A 13,379-nucleotide genomic window follows, 5' to 3' on the forward strand; every position below is an offset into this window, starting at 1 on the left:
GACAAAGTTGCTTTACGGAACGGAGATGTGGCACACACTGTAAGTCCCACAATGCAACGGGGCGCTGACCAACACTGTTCGTTCTTTTCTTGATGTGAAGCAATTTATTACTTTCTGTTCGCCAAAATATAGTGGGGTAGAAAGTTTTAGTTTAAATTTGTCTATATTCAACAAATATTTTTTTAATTCATTTTTTTCTTTCGTTTGTAAAGGGTTGTGAAAATTCTCGTGCCGTTCGTGTTTTCATGCGCGTTAAGGATTACAATTATTTTATTTTTAGAGCAACAACCAGAGGAGACATAGATTTGAATTCAATAATGCAATGTGTTTATTAAAGTGGTTTACGTATTTTGGTTTCAGACGTTTCACTTAAACTGCACCATTGAAACTCTCCTAAAGATTTGGAATATTATACATAACCTTACAAACAAAAAACATGAAATAGCGGTGTTTCTGTTCTTTTACAAACAATATCGTGGATTCAGAGTTTGTTTCAACGGGTCTCTCGTTGAATCTTGTTGCTATTGTCATATGTCAAAGCGGAACGGAAGCTACAGCCTGTAGTTAGTTACTAAATGATGAAAGTAATCTACAAAACTGCTGTCAAAAAGCAAGAGGTATTTTGAGCTATGTGGCTTTCCGTAGATAGGATTCGTCATAGAAATGGGTTAATAGATAGTTTTGGTTTATGCCTAAATCTGGATTTCATATGTCTGCTGTCGATGCATTATATTAACCTTAAGATCTTACTGTCCCAATATAAGTTCGATTTGTGTTCTTATTCTTTGTTTTCCTTTCCTTCGCGTGGACCCATTTGTGTTGATAAACAAGCTACGTGACGTCATTTCCGGAACGAATGTTGCTCGTGGGAGCTAGCGTCCCTTCTCTCGGGTTGCTGCTCATACCGGGAAATACATCATGAATTGCCGCTCGGAGGTTCTTGAGGTGACCGTGGAGGCGCGGCAGATCGATGAAGCGATGTTGGCGTTACTGCACACCATCCTGCTGCATCGCAGCACCGGGAAATTTCACTACAAAAAGGAGGGCACGTACTCCATCGGTACCGTGGGGACAGCAGACAGTGACTGCGATTTCATCGACTTCACCTTCGTCAGGGTGTCGTCTGAGGAGCTGGACCGGGTGATCAGGAAAGCCGTTTGCGAGTTTAAGGTAAATGTTAATAGCTCTGACTGTCGCGCGTGAAGAGGCGCGTGAGGCTGACCCCCACGTCTGCTCTCCCCACAGGATGGTCTGAACAACTCAGGGAGTGACGGCATGGGTCAGATCTCCTTGGAGTTCTACCAGAAGAAGAAGTCTCGCTGGCCCTTCTCAGATGAGTGCATCCCGTGGGAGGTGTGGACCATTAAGGTCAACGTCGTCAACCTGGCCAATGAGCAGGAGAGGCAGATCTGCAGAGAGAAAGTGGGGGAGAAACTGGGGGAGAAGGTCATCAACGTGGTCGAGGTCATAAACCGCAACGAATATCTGCCCAAAATGCCCACACAGTCTGAAGTGGACAATGTTTTTGACACCAGCCTCAAAGACGTCCAGCCGTATCTGTACAAAATCACCTACCAGATCACCGATTCCCTGGGCACTTCTGTGAGCACCACTATGAGGAGACTGATCAAAGACACGCTGGCGCTGTGAGGATCAGAAACCTGTCTTTGTGCTAAAGTACTTCTGTAAAAAAATATCCTTCTTTTTGTAGTTAAGGATTCTGTTTTCAACATTTTATTTTCCAATTGCCTAAATCAGACTGTCTGTAAATCATTGTGCATTATATCCATAAATGTTTTGTCAACAAACTTCTTTCTTGTTAAAGGGAAACTTTGATTTTCAGGCCATTTTTTGAGAGTGAAACAGATAAAGTCTGATCCTCGCATAAAGTCTTGTTCAGAAGGAAGCAAGTTTCTTCTCGACCGTTTCCTGCCTTCATGGTGAATGTGACCTAACCCAAGGTGAAGAACAGGATTTCCAGTTTGCTGTTTTCCAAATAAAAACAAACGTTTCCTTAGTTCGCTCCCTAGTTTCCAGACAAGGTTGCCGTGACCCGCTGCACTAAACGGGTCACGGCAAAGTTTAAAAACTAAACTTTGTCACGCTAAACGTTTGTTGGAGCTGCCATCAGTGAAGATTCATGACACCCTATAAAGGACAGCATTTCATGACAGCCACACTTCAGAGGACAGTTTTAATAAGAAAATAAACATAACTTTTTTTTAACTGCTAAAACATTTGGTGGAGAACCGGACTAAGTGACTCCTCCCCCCTGGCATTCCAAACAGGAAGTACTCGCTGGTTCCAAGAAGCCCAAATCCCCAAATCCCATGAACTTTTATAGACAAACGAACAGCTATTACTCATTCTATTGGTCAGAATAACCATTCTTGCTCTGCTAACCTTTACATGTTGATAATCTTCATTGTCTTTCATGATATTTTTTCTGTAGTGAAGGTTATTCAAGTTATAAACTGACCAATCAGATGGCTCAATAAAAGACTGTGGTCTCACATCAAATGTTTGACAGATTCTCCAGAGCCTGCTTTCAAGTGGTTGAGGTGTGGACTTCCAACAAGCTCACCCATGATTGGTGACAGTGGTTGTCATAGAAATGTTAACCTGCACCGGCTCGAACCAATCACAGACAACGTCTTCTGGCTCCAACATGGCGGCGTCTGTGTTGTGAAAAAAATGACAACTGAATGGACTTCATTTGGTTGGAGCTGGAAGTAAACCATTCTCTGTGGGTGACATCACACTCACACAGTTTTCGTCTTTTTTGTAGACACAATCCTACTTGATTAGTTTCCTTTTTACAGTTATAAATGTGAAGGCGATGACAGGAAGTCACCTACTGAAAGAACAAGAAAACCTTAGAAAGCCTAGGAAACCCTTTCGACACACAATAGTCTTTGCCATCACTGTGCTGGGCAGAACATTCAAACTTCAAGAATAGAATAGGTCTTTAATAATCCCTGAGGAAACTTGCCATTCATTTAAGTGTGCAATGGCAAAAGTAAAGATCTGGTTAGTGGGCTATGATCTCACAGAAACACCTCCTGAACTGTTTCTTCCTGCACTTCACTGTCCTCTGTACCTCCTTCCCCAAAGAAACTGTTGAAAGGATCTAAGCCTGTGGTGGGAGCATTGACTGTATTCTCTTATACAGTCAATGCTCCTACCTCAGGCTTAGATCCTTTCAACAGTTTCTTTTTTGGAATGACTCGATAAGAAAAGTAAATCTCTTATACAGTCAAAGGGTGGGAGTGGCCCTCCAAGGTCATTTTTGCTTTTCTTTGGAAACATTCGTTTCCTGTCCAATAAAGGCAGGGCGACCTGTTTGTTTTGGTACGGGTTTGACCCTCAGGTGTTTTTATTTTCTCTCCTTTAGTGTAGCTTAGGTACTACACACACACACACACAAGTGCAGTGAGTCAGCTGGCTCTTCATATTGCTGCTGGTGCTTCTACAGAAACCTCAAATACTCTCTAGAGATCAGTCAGGTCAATCCGTGACAGATTCTCATTTTACTTGATGCCTAGAGAGTAAATGACAGCTGATCTTTCTGCATTCCTTATTGGTGCCATTTCTGATCTGCTAAAGCAAACAGCCACCTTTATTTTTGGCATTGAACTGGATGGTTCCGGTTCAGTTGTAGGCAGACTCACCCCCTTCAGAAAAGAGTTATTCTGCTGGGATGTCATCTGGAAACTTCATGATAACTGTTTCAGTGGGTCAGGTACAGTAACACAGCTGGATGGATGCTGAGACGAAGGAGCTGGTCTGGATTTTTCAGTATGTCCAGGATCCAGTAGCAACTGGATGAAAACAGTCAAAGCCCCTTTGGTCTGGAAACACCTTTAATCAGAACTAAAAGCAGAAACATGTGTTAATGGGCAGACAGGGGCTCTTATGGTGATCTAAATCACAGTCTCACCAAAGAAAATCTTTTGTTGGAGCTCTGTTTCTCTGCATTCATTCACTGCTATTCTGCACTCATGATGCCTGAAAAGGTTTTTAACTCCATTCATCAACATTAACACATTATTCAGGGTTTCCCTTCTGCATGTTTTCTGACATGTTGAGAAGTCAAGAGTTAAAAAGAGTTATCTATAGTATAGAATTTAAGTAGAAAAAACATGGGAGAATAGAATCTGACCTATCGCCTCCTAACGCATTAAGCATGATTGGGAAGTTGCTTGGGGAAAAAAAAGTTGGTTTTAAGTTTGTGGATTTTTAACAGTGTTAACGTGGCAAGCTAGCAAAAGTGGAGTTGTAAAAGTGTATTCCCACCCTGACCCCTAACTACTAAAAATCTATATAGTACTGCACTATGTAGTGCCCTGAATTTTAAAAGCAACATGGACACTCAATACTTTTTGGGGTTTTTTAAACGGCGGATATGACTTCATCAATTCACAAAGTTAAAATATAATTAATATGAGCGTTTTGCGACGATTCTTTATGAGTCCAATCTCTACTGAAGATAAAAACATTGATGATACATTTAAATATCTTTTTTGGGCAAAAATTATTCAGATGCAATGCATTGTGGTCTGTATTCACCGATCTAGTGAGCATTGATGCACACTGGTTTTTCGCAGAGACTTCTGGGAAATTTCTAAGGCACTGGATTTGGGAATTGTAGAATCGGACTACTAGTAGGGAAGGAATGTGGACACAACCACGGCATGAATATATTAGAAATGTGGGCTTTGGGGAAAAAAACCTCAGTTGCCAAGGAAATCCAAAAGTTTACTCTTGCCAGTTCTTAATTAGACCTGTTAGTCACCCCCAGGTGACGAAAAAAAATACAGTGATTGCTATGAAGATAAAACCAACAAAAAATCGGGTGATTTTTTTTCATGAATTGTAACGTAAAGCTCTGACCAGGAGCAAAAGAAAGGGAGAATGAAGGGCATGTAGCCACCCAGCCAGTGAGGGGGTTTAGGGCATAGGTGGGTTGCGGTTGGGGGCCGTCCAACTCCGTTTACAGTTTTAATGAGATTTTCTATTTGATACAATACATTAGAATAAAAGATAATTCAATTATTCTAGTCGTACAATTAACATAACCTAGTTTGGATTTGAAAAAAGACAATTCTTGATAATCTGACAAAATGTATTTTCAAGGCTTTTATAGCTCAGCGGCCTTGGGGTAAGAGTGTAACTGAAAGGTCGTAGGTTCAAACCCAGGCCGAGTCATGCAAAAGACTTAAAAAAAAACATACCTAGGTGTGTGACAGATAGTGGGACTTTAATCTCACATGAGGCCGGACCTTGAAGAGAGAGACGCAAATGTGTGTTTATGCAATCTTTTGTTGTTATTTATTACAGAAGTAAAGCACACAAACTGTAGAAAACTCAAACACACAAGAGCTGCAATTCTCCAAAAAGCAACACTAATGCATCCACTGCTGATACAAATAACCATCATTTCAGTGAGAGCACAGCAATTATAAAAAGATATACTCTTGTTTACTAACAAACCTGGTACAAAAATCAAGAATACAAACACTTCCGTGTACACGAGTCTAAACACGTCAGAGAAAACTCTCCGAAAACTGTTCTCACAACAGAAGCAGAGCACTATTACTGCAAAGAACTCAACATCACTATGGAACTTGCTTTGCTCTAATAGTGGAGTACATTAGTCTGAGTGCAGCGCTCCAGTTTGTTACCACACAGTAGCAAAATACCCTACAACAAAATATCCAATCCTTTAGACAGATGCACATACCTGTAACTGCAATATCATTAAAACACAACATTTCATCTTTACTTTCTCAAATACAGAAATAATTATCGCTTTCCACAAAAAAAAAAAGAAAAAAAGATTGCTTTTTAATGTTTGTTCCTGATCTCAAACCTTCTAAATGCCTGAGTCATAAACTGTTGTGCTTACAAGTCATTTCTTAATTCTAAACACGCATAAGGCCTTCGGTGTTAAATATGCTTAATAACCCCCTTAAATGTGCTGAATTATGACAAATTCAACCTTTTGAGGGTTTATTCAACAACTGACCCGCAGAAGTCACTGATTCATTTGCTGGAAAAATAGATTAGGAACATGAATATTAGAAATTTAAAATGTTTCATTGGAGACCGGTGGAACAACCCTAACAAGCATGTCCATGGAATGACATCTCTATTATTATCATCAAGCTGAAAGGCTGAATGAGAATTTCATTTTGTAATTCATGTGCAGTACTTTGCAAGTGTTCCAGTCACCTCTCATTTTCTATACTTTTAAGCAAGAAAAGTTCTTTGCTTTTATCAACTGTGTTCTTCTTCCTGATCCTTCTTTTTGTCTGCTTGTTCGTCCTCTATTAACTGACTGGAACCTGATGCAAGCATCAAAAATCTAGAGCTGAACCAGTCTGATGTCAACGAAAGACGGAAAATTTGGCAGAAAAACTTTGAATCTTTGGAGTTAGGTAGACATGAAGACCAGAGGGAAAAAGCAGCTACACAAATAAAAACTAGAGCAAACACCGGTTTTCAGGAACAAAGTATAAAAAAAGAGGGATGACTTCTGCACGGCCCTGGATAACAGCAAAAAGTGTTTAGTATACTGGCAAAATAATGAATGAAAAAGTAATCATTATTAAAATGACCACTGGATGTGATTCCAAATATTTAATGATGAGCACATCTCTTCTTTGAACTCTTGCAAAGTGAACAGAAGTTACAGCACGTAAACTGATCAAAACATGTCAACACAACAAAATCAAACCTCTAAACAAAGTGCATTTCAATCATTTTCATTATAGATCTCTTATACATTTAAAAGCAACATTCTTTCCTGTACTGCAGAGTTTCCTCCTTAAAGCACTATTCCAACCGTCGAGCTGTCTGTAAATCTGATGTCACATTAATGATAACTGTGGGTGGAGGACAGGTTTCTTCCTATAGATCATGGTGAAAGAAACACTCAACTGGGGGGTGGAGCAGTTGATTGCACATTCAAGGTAACACCTCCACCAAACATGGCAACTTTGAAATATCTCATTGTAGGCAAAGCGCAGAAGCTGTACATTCAAAGACAACCACTGAAGGCTGAGGTGTGAAGCCATGTCTACACGTGGCTGTGGCTCTGCTCGTGGCTCCACAGGCTAAAGGCCGTCTTGAAGGTTCTGTGGCAGAGCTTACACATGTACTGCCTCTTAAAGGTCAAGGCTGACAGCGACGGGGCGTGGTAAAAGAGCGTGTCAGCCTCGTGGTTGCCGCTTGGATTCTCTAAGCTGTTTGATCTCGATAATGGGCTGGGGCTGCTGGCTTCAAGTTCCATTCTTTTCGCCGTCGTTGGTGCTGAACTGCAGGCTTCTGGGCTGCTGGATCCCTCGGCCGCTGCTGCCAGCACCGCTGACAGAGCGGATTTGAGCACAGATGCTTGTGGGGATGGCCGCTCAGAGGCCTGAGGGGTCAGGGGTGGGGAGGGAGACTGAGATGGGGCACGGGGTTCCACTTCGTTGGATCCAGGTTCGCTGCCGGCCGACATGTGGGACTGGAAGTGGCTCCAGAGGCGGAAGTTGGTCCGGAAAGCTTTGTTGCAGATGTGGCAGATGAAAGGTTTTATGTGGCAAAGCAGCTCCTGGTGCCGCTCTAGGTCTTTTCGAGAGCTGAAAAGGGTGGCGCATTTTTCACACGGCCATACGCCGACTTCGTCAGCGCTGGCTTTGGCTGGCTCTGTGCTGTTTCTCTCATTCACAGACTCTTCCAACGGCTCCTCTTTCACCACCAGCTTCCCATGGTGGCCCATACTCAAATCCTCAGGCACATAGGGTGAAGAATCTTCTGAGTCGTACATAGGTGGACCTGAGGAGTCATAAGTGATGTTCTCTCCAAACGTCCCCGTTACTGCAGGCTCACAGCTGTATTTGTCCTCTTTGAGCATTTCGGGAGCCTCTTCACTGTCCTCTTGTTGCTTCAGATGAATCTGGTCTCTAACAGTCATCATGTTGTGGTTGTGGACTTCCACCTGGTGGCGCCAAATGCTAAAGGAAGATTTGAAGGTTCGCATGCACTCCAGGCATGTCAGCTTCTTGTACTTACAATGTGCCTCGTGATCCTTCTTGACGTCTGGACTTGAGAACCGGAGTCCACAGTAGGGGCACACGGTTGCGTGTCGACAGCCCCTCTCGTGGTCCCCCTGCTCTACCAGGGACGGCAGCTTCATGTTGCACAGTCTGCAGGAGTAATCCCCAGCTTCTGGGGGGTTTCGTTGGTTGATCTCTTCCTGGTAGAAGATCCTCTGGCTCCCCAAGTCCTGGTCAGCCTTCTCAGCAGGATGCGTTCGTAAATGCTGCCTGTACTGAGAATGGAAGGCAAAGGCTTTCCCACAGTAAGGACAAATAAAGCTGGACCTTGATCTCTTCTTTGTGAATGAGGGAGACTGCAAGCCTTGCTTGTTCCTCTTCAGCTTCCACAGCAAAGCCTTTTTTATTTCTCTGTCTCGCACTATATCTATCAACTTCTTTTGAAACTTCTCGTCCAAAACGGTGGAGCTGGAGGAAGAGGCTGGGTTTTGTACTACACCGTGCTGTGTCTGGCAGTGAGTCCACACTTTAAAGTTGGTATGGAAGCGTTTGTGGCAGATTTCACAAGCGTAAGGCTTTTCCGGATTGTGATACATGTTGACATGGCGATGCAGTCCAGCACTGGATCGGAACACCTTCAAACAGTTCCAGCATTTGAAAATTTTGTTCTGAACCGGCTCTGTGCTGCCCTCGCTGGAGTCAGCGCTGGCGTGCTGGGGTGCCGTCCCTGCCATGTTCACATCGAGTGAGAGAGCGAGATCTTTGAAGAGTTTGCTTTTCTTGAAAGGGTACCTTCTGTTGTCCGGCCTGTCCCTTCGTTTTAAAGGGGGAGTGAAATCCGCCCTGATTCCCTGATCATAACCTGTTTGTATGTCTCTGAGATTGAATGGCAGAGCATCTCCAACTGTGATGCGAACAATGTCCATAGGGTCAGCCAGAGGACTGCTGGGCTCGGCTTTCACACCAATATCTTCTTCTACTTGGGTTTCTTTGTCATACCTGTTTGGGTGCTTTGACCTGAGAACTAGAGGGGATATTCTTGTTGAATTGCCATTGTGGGAATATGTTTCCGATCCAGTTGATTTTGACGCCATCTTTACAACCGATTGTTCTCTGTTCTGCATCTCCTTGAGCTCCAACGTGGGAGAGAAGACGGGAACAGGGCTGTCCATGGACAAGGATCGTCGGAGAAGGCTTTTTATCAGTGGCCCACTCCTGTCTATTGTATGGCTCAGCTCATTGGCTTGGCTGGGAAATGGACCTTTATTCTGAAAACAGGACTCGGGCTTCTCCTCCTTTGCCTCCTGCTCCATGCCAGACTCCATCCTGATGTGTGACACTTCAGCACCACTGAAAGATACAGATGATGTCAGTAGAGGCCTCACAGGGGAAATGTGGGCGGAGTTTCCTTTCAACATGGCAGCAGATGGACAGCTGGACGTCTTCTCAGACTCTTTACTCTGATCGGAGGATTTCCTGCCAGATTCAAAGCTTCTTGTTGGTTCATGTGAATGGTGTTTAGATGTAAGCTGTGTTGGTTCACTAGAAGAGTGAAGAGAAAACGGCTTCTCTGATGATTTTCCCTGATGATTTAAATGAGAGGGATGGGTCGTGTCGTTTTGAACTCGACACACAATGACACTCCTTGTATGGACATCGTTGTCCTCTCCCTCTGAGAACGAGAACCTTTTCCGAGACACGCAGTAGGATGCATGCGGCCTTATGGACGTAATGTTTGTGAGAAAAGGGATGCCGAGACTGTAGCCGAGCTCTTGAATGGCTGCCAGGCTGCCTTTGTCCACAAAAAGCGAGGAGGAGTAAATGTAGTTGAGAACTATTTCAAAGGCGTCTGGCTCACAAAAGTCCAAATTTACAACTTTCAGAGACTCCGCGTCCATCCGTGTGAAAAGAGACTGAAAATATTCACTGCTGCCAGCGAGAACACTCTTATGGGCCTGGTACCTCTGGTCAGCTACGACCAGTACCACGTCACACATTTGGCCCTGCAGGCGCTGTTCATTGAGAACTCCCAGCATTGAGAGGGCATGGCAGTGATTACTATAATGCACAAGGCTCTCCATGGCTGAAAAAAACAAACAGAAATTCATGTTATACTGGAGGGTACACAAAGGAAAGTTGATGAATACATGTGAAAAAACAGTCATTTTTTCACAAAGGATCAGTCTCCTTAAAACTGCCCTGCTTTTTGTCTTTTTTTTATTTTTATTTCTGTCACTTTCAGGCTGCAATTCTTTCAACAAAAGCATGTGCACTCCTGGTCTGAAGAACATATGAGGTCTACAGAAGATTTAAAAATAAATAAATAAATACAGTAGTCCCCTGCTAAACCACAATTCACCTTTTGTGGTCTCGCTGTTTTGCAGATTTTTTGTGCAATTTTCCGTGCTTTTTAGAAAACTATTTCTTATTATCATTTTTACAGTGCGCGGTGTTCTGCATCCTGACTGGCTGTAGACTATTGTCAATCACTGTCCTCTGTGCTGTGTCTCCTGTGCAGAATGATTTCAGTTTGACAAATCTACAAAAATCTTTGATCGCGATCAGATCTTTGTTTTCATTTTATAATCTTGGACCTATTCTCTAGGAAGGTTTGAACTGTAAAAAGGTTTGAACTGTTTCAACAAAAGCAATGTGAAAATGTTCATGTATGTCTGAGAAAAGTGTATGTGTGTGGTGAGGGGTTTTACAGCCTTAAAATGTCTGTATTAACTGAGATGACTACCATCTTCACAAAGATGATTACCTGGTGGATTTCACCTATAAAGGGTTATTTTTAGAGTCAAACTCCTGCGATAAACAAGGGTCCAATGAACATTAACATTAACAGCACTGTGTTTGTGTGTTATAAAACAATGAATCCAAAACTTGTTAAATTTGCAAAATGCTTAATCAGATATCAATAAAGAATCAACTGTTATAAAATAAATGTCTTTTGTAGTTCTATGTTGGTATAGGTCAGGGGTGAGCACTGAGGTCCACATTCCAACATACCCGGCTCTAGCGTGACCAAATTGGCTAGACACACCTGATCCAGGTAATCAGAAGCGAGTAGGGCAAGAATACCAGGAATTGCCCACCCCCTAGTAAATACTACAGACCCACCCCAATGAAAATGGTGTTTTTAACATGTTTTGTTAAATTTTTCTCATGATGGAGGACATCTAAAAAAGCAGATGAAAAAAAAACTGTTTGAAAAAGATTCAATTAGTTACATAAAAAATATGCTGGACGAGCCGCAAGCTCCCTGTTCTGCTCTCGATATTGGCAAGGGGACACCTCAGAGACAAATTGAAACTTGTAATGGATTTCTGTCGCTCTGCAGAAACTATGTCCTGCAAAACGACACAGGTTTATTTTGGCAAAAAACGACAATCATTATTACAAGACCACTGGGATTGCTTTGAAAATGGATTAAAAGATGATTGGAGTGGGTCTTTAATCACAGTCTGATGTTTGTGTTCGAAGTAAACTCTAAAAAGGACATTCACTTCATCCGGTTGAGGAACTGGTGTCACCATCAACCACAATATTCAAGGATAATATATGTTTTGCTCATGTATTCATGTAGCCGTTAAAGAGTACAAGTACTTCTTTGCTCAGAAATGACTACATTAATTATTTGATTAGAGCAGTTAAATGTTATTTCACTCGTTTATTTTCACAATCAAAATTGCTTTCCTAACTATACAGACTCATTACATGTAAATGGAAAAAATAATATTGATAAAGTCAAGATAAAACAAGGAATGAACGGAAAGAAGAAAGTCAAATGTAAAAAAAAAAATGATAAACACATTTAGAAAATCCGTTTTATTATCGTTAAGTAAAACTGAAAAAAGGATAATCGTCGTCTATTTAAAAAAATTCGCTTGTTTCGTTCTTGACATTTATTTTGAAAATCTAAAGCGGAATTCGGGTCATTTCCGTCAAAGCCGTTGACGCTTTCTTTGTATGTTTCTTATTTACTAAAACTAAGATCGCTTCATGTACTCTTCATGAAAACTGGACGTGAAAAGTCAGGGGGACAGCGGAACCCAGCGAAGAACTGGGATAATACGGGGAACCCAAACGCAGCTTTAGGTATTAGATAACGCGTTAAGACGTGGCTCGGTTTCAACTAGGGGGGACTTGGGGGGGGGGGGCTTTTCTTCACTTGTAGCAGAAAAGCGCCAGCGTTTCTCCTACGGATAGTGGGAGAAGCGGGGAGCGGAAAAGTTGAGCGCGTGTCTGCGGACTCCACAAAATCCCCAAACGATAACCATCGCCGTCAAAACCCAAAGCTAGCAGAGATAAATAACGGACGAATGTAACGGCTGTGAGCCGAGAATGCGCCGGTTCTGCTCAGCAGGACGGGCAGATCTACTGCGCGCGCCCGCCCGCCCGCGCCTCTTCAGGCTGTGGCTGGACAGGTTTTACAGGGACACAATCGAGTTACGTCAGCGGGTAAAGGAAAAGGCTTCCCCTCAACAGAGCTCTCCCCGCTCGCTTTGTTTGACGTGAAGTTCGGTCGTGAACCCACACTCACCCGTTCGGTCGTGAAAAGCGTCCTGCCTCCACGCAGCTCAGACTTTATTCACTGTTGTGCAAGATTTCTGCGTCTTCGTCGTGATTCCATCCATCTTGAATTTGACGTCATCCCACACCAGGGATGAGGTCATCGCAAAGAGCGCTCGTCAAGTGCACCGTTTTCTGATAGGCTGATTGTGGAGCTGGGGGCGGGGTGATCCGTTTATTTAGCAACAGGGTTAATTTAAAGAAACAGTCCACGTTTAGGGAGAAAAGATCGATTTTCCGCTTATTTGTTAGGTGTCACAATAAAAACAACTGTGTAAACGATTTAAGATTAAATATATGATTAAAACTCTTTGTTTTTACACAGATACATGTATTTTCTATTTTACAACAAAATTTATTTTACTTTTTCATGAAAAACAACATTTTTATGTTTCTCTAGAGCAAGTGCAATGCATTTCTATAGAAGACACTTCTCTTACCGTGGTGCAATTTAAAAGCAGGGCGTAAGATTTGTTATTTAGAAAATTCTTCATATGTTATTGGGTTATTTATTTTCTTGTTTTTTCCCCACTAGTTATGTTTTCATTCTTACTCAAGTAACTATTGGAATGACTACTTTTATTCTTGTCGTTCACCTTTCAGCACATCCCTTTTCACTGATTCATACAGGTGGTTTGGCAGAGGTTTATTATTATTATATTTTCCGGATGCCCTTCCTGACACAACCCTGCATTTAATCCTGGCTGGGGACTGGGACAGGGAGACCCAGACTCAGGCCTCCTTGTGGCTACATAGTTAGGC

At 42.4% G+C, this 13,379-nt stretch overlaps 2 protein-coding genes across 2 annotated transcripts; one reads left to right on the top strand and one right to left on the bottom strand.

Annotated features, from left to right (window-relative positions):
• The first annotated feature begins 62 nt into the window (after positions 1 to 62).
• atg101 (autophagy related 101) lies at positions 63 to 2,520 on the top strand. Its single transcript, XM_004076638.4, has 2 exons — positions 63 to 1,170; positions 1,246 to 2,520. Exons 1-2 carry the CDS (start codon positions 919 to 921, stop codon positions 1,648 to 1,650), a joined length of 657 nt encoding a protein of 218 aa, XP_004076686.1. The 5' UTR covers positions 63 to 918; the 3' UTR covers positions 1,651 to 2,520.
• Positions 2,521 to 5,304: 2,784 nt separating this feature from the next.
• zbtb21 (zinc finger and BTB domain containing 21) lies at positions 5,305 to 12,784 on the bottom strand. Its single transcript, XM_004076725.5, has 2 exons — positions 12,589 to 12,784; positions 5,305 to 10,125 (listed from the first exon to the last, which is right to left on the bottom strand). Exon 2 carries the CDS (start codon positions 10,121 to 10,123, stop codon positions 7,082 to 7,084), a length of 3,042 nt encoding a protein of 1,013 aa, XP_004076773.1. The 5' UTR covers positions 10,124 to 10,125; positions 12,589 to 12,784; the 3' UTR covers positions 5,305 to 7,081.
• Positions 12,785 to 13,379: the final 595 nt, after the last annotated feature.

This window comes from Oryzias latipes, chromosome 14, assembly GCF_053564925.1.
Source record: "Oryzias latipes strain Hd-rR chromosome 14, Olatipes_Hd-rR_3.1".
NCBI lineage: Eukaryota > Metazoa > Chordata > Actinopteri > Beloniformes > Adrianichthyidae > Oryzias > Oryzias latipes.

What these genes read in the sequence shown, in the direction of transcription:
- atg101 (XM_004076638.4), top strand. Translation starts at nt 919, where the DNA reads ATGAATTGCCGCTCGGAGGTTCTTGAGGTGACCGTGGAGGCGCGGCAG. An exon ending in AAGCCGTTTGCGAGTTTAAG is followed by an intron (nt 1,171 to 1,245) that starts GTAAATGTTAAT and finishes CTCTCCCCACAG; the next exon opens with GATGGTCTGAACAACTCAGG.
- zbtb21 (XM_004076725.5), bottom strand. Translation starts at nt 10,123, where the DNA reads ATGGAGAGCCTTGTGCATTATAGTAATCACTGCCATGCCCTCTCAATG.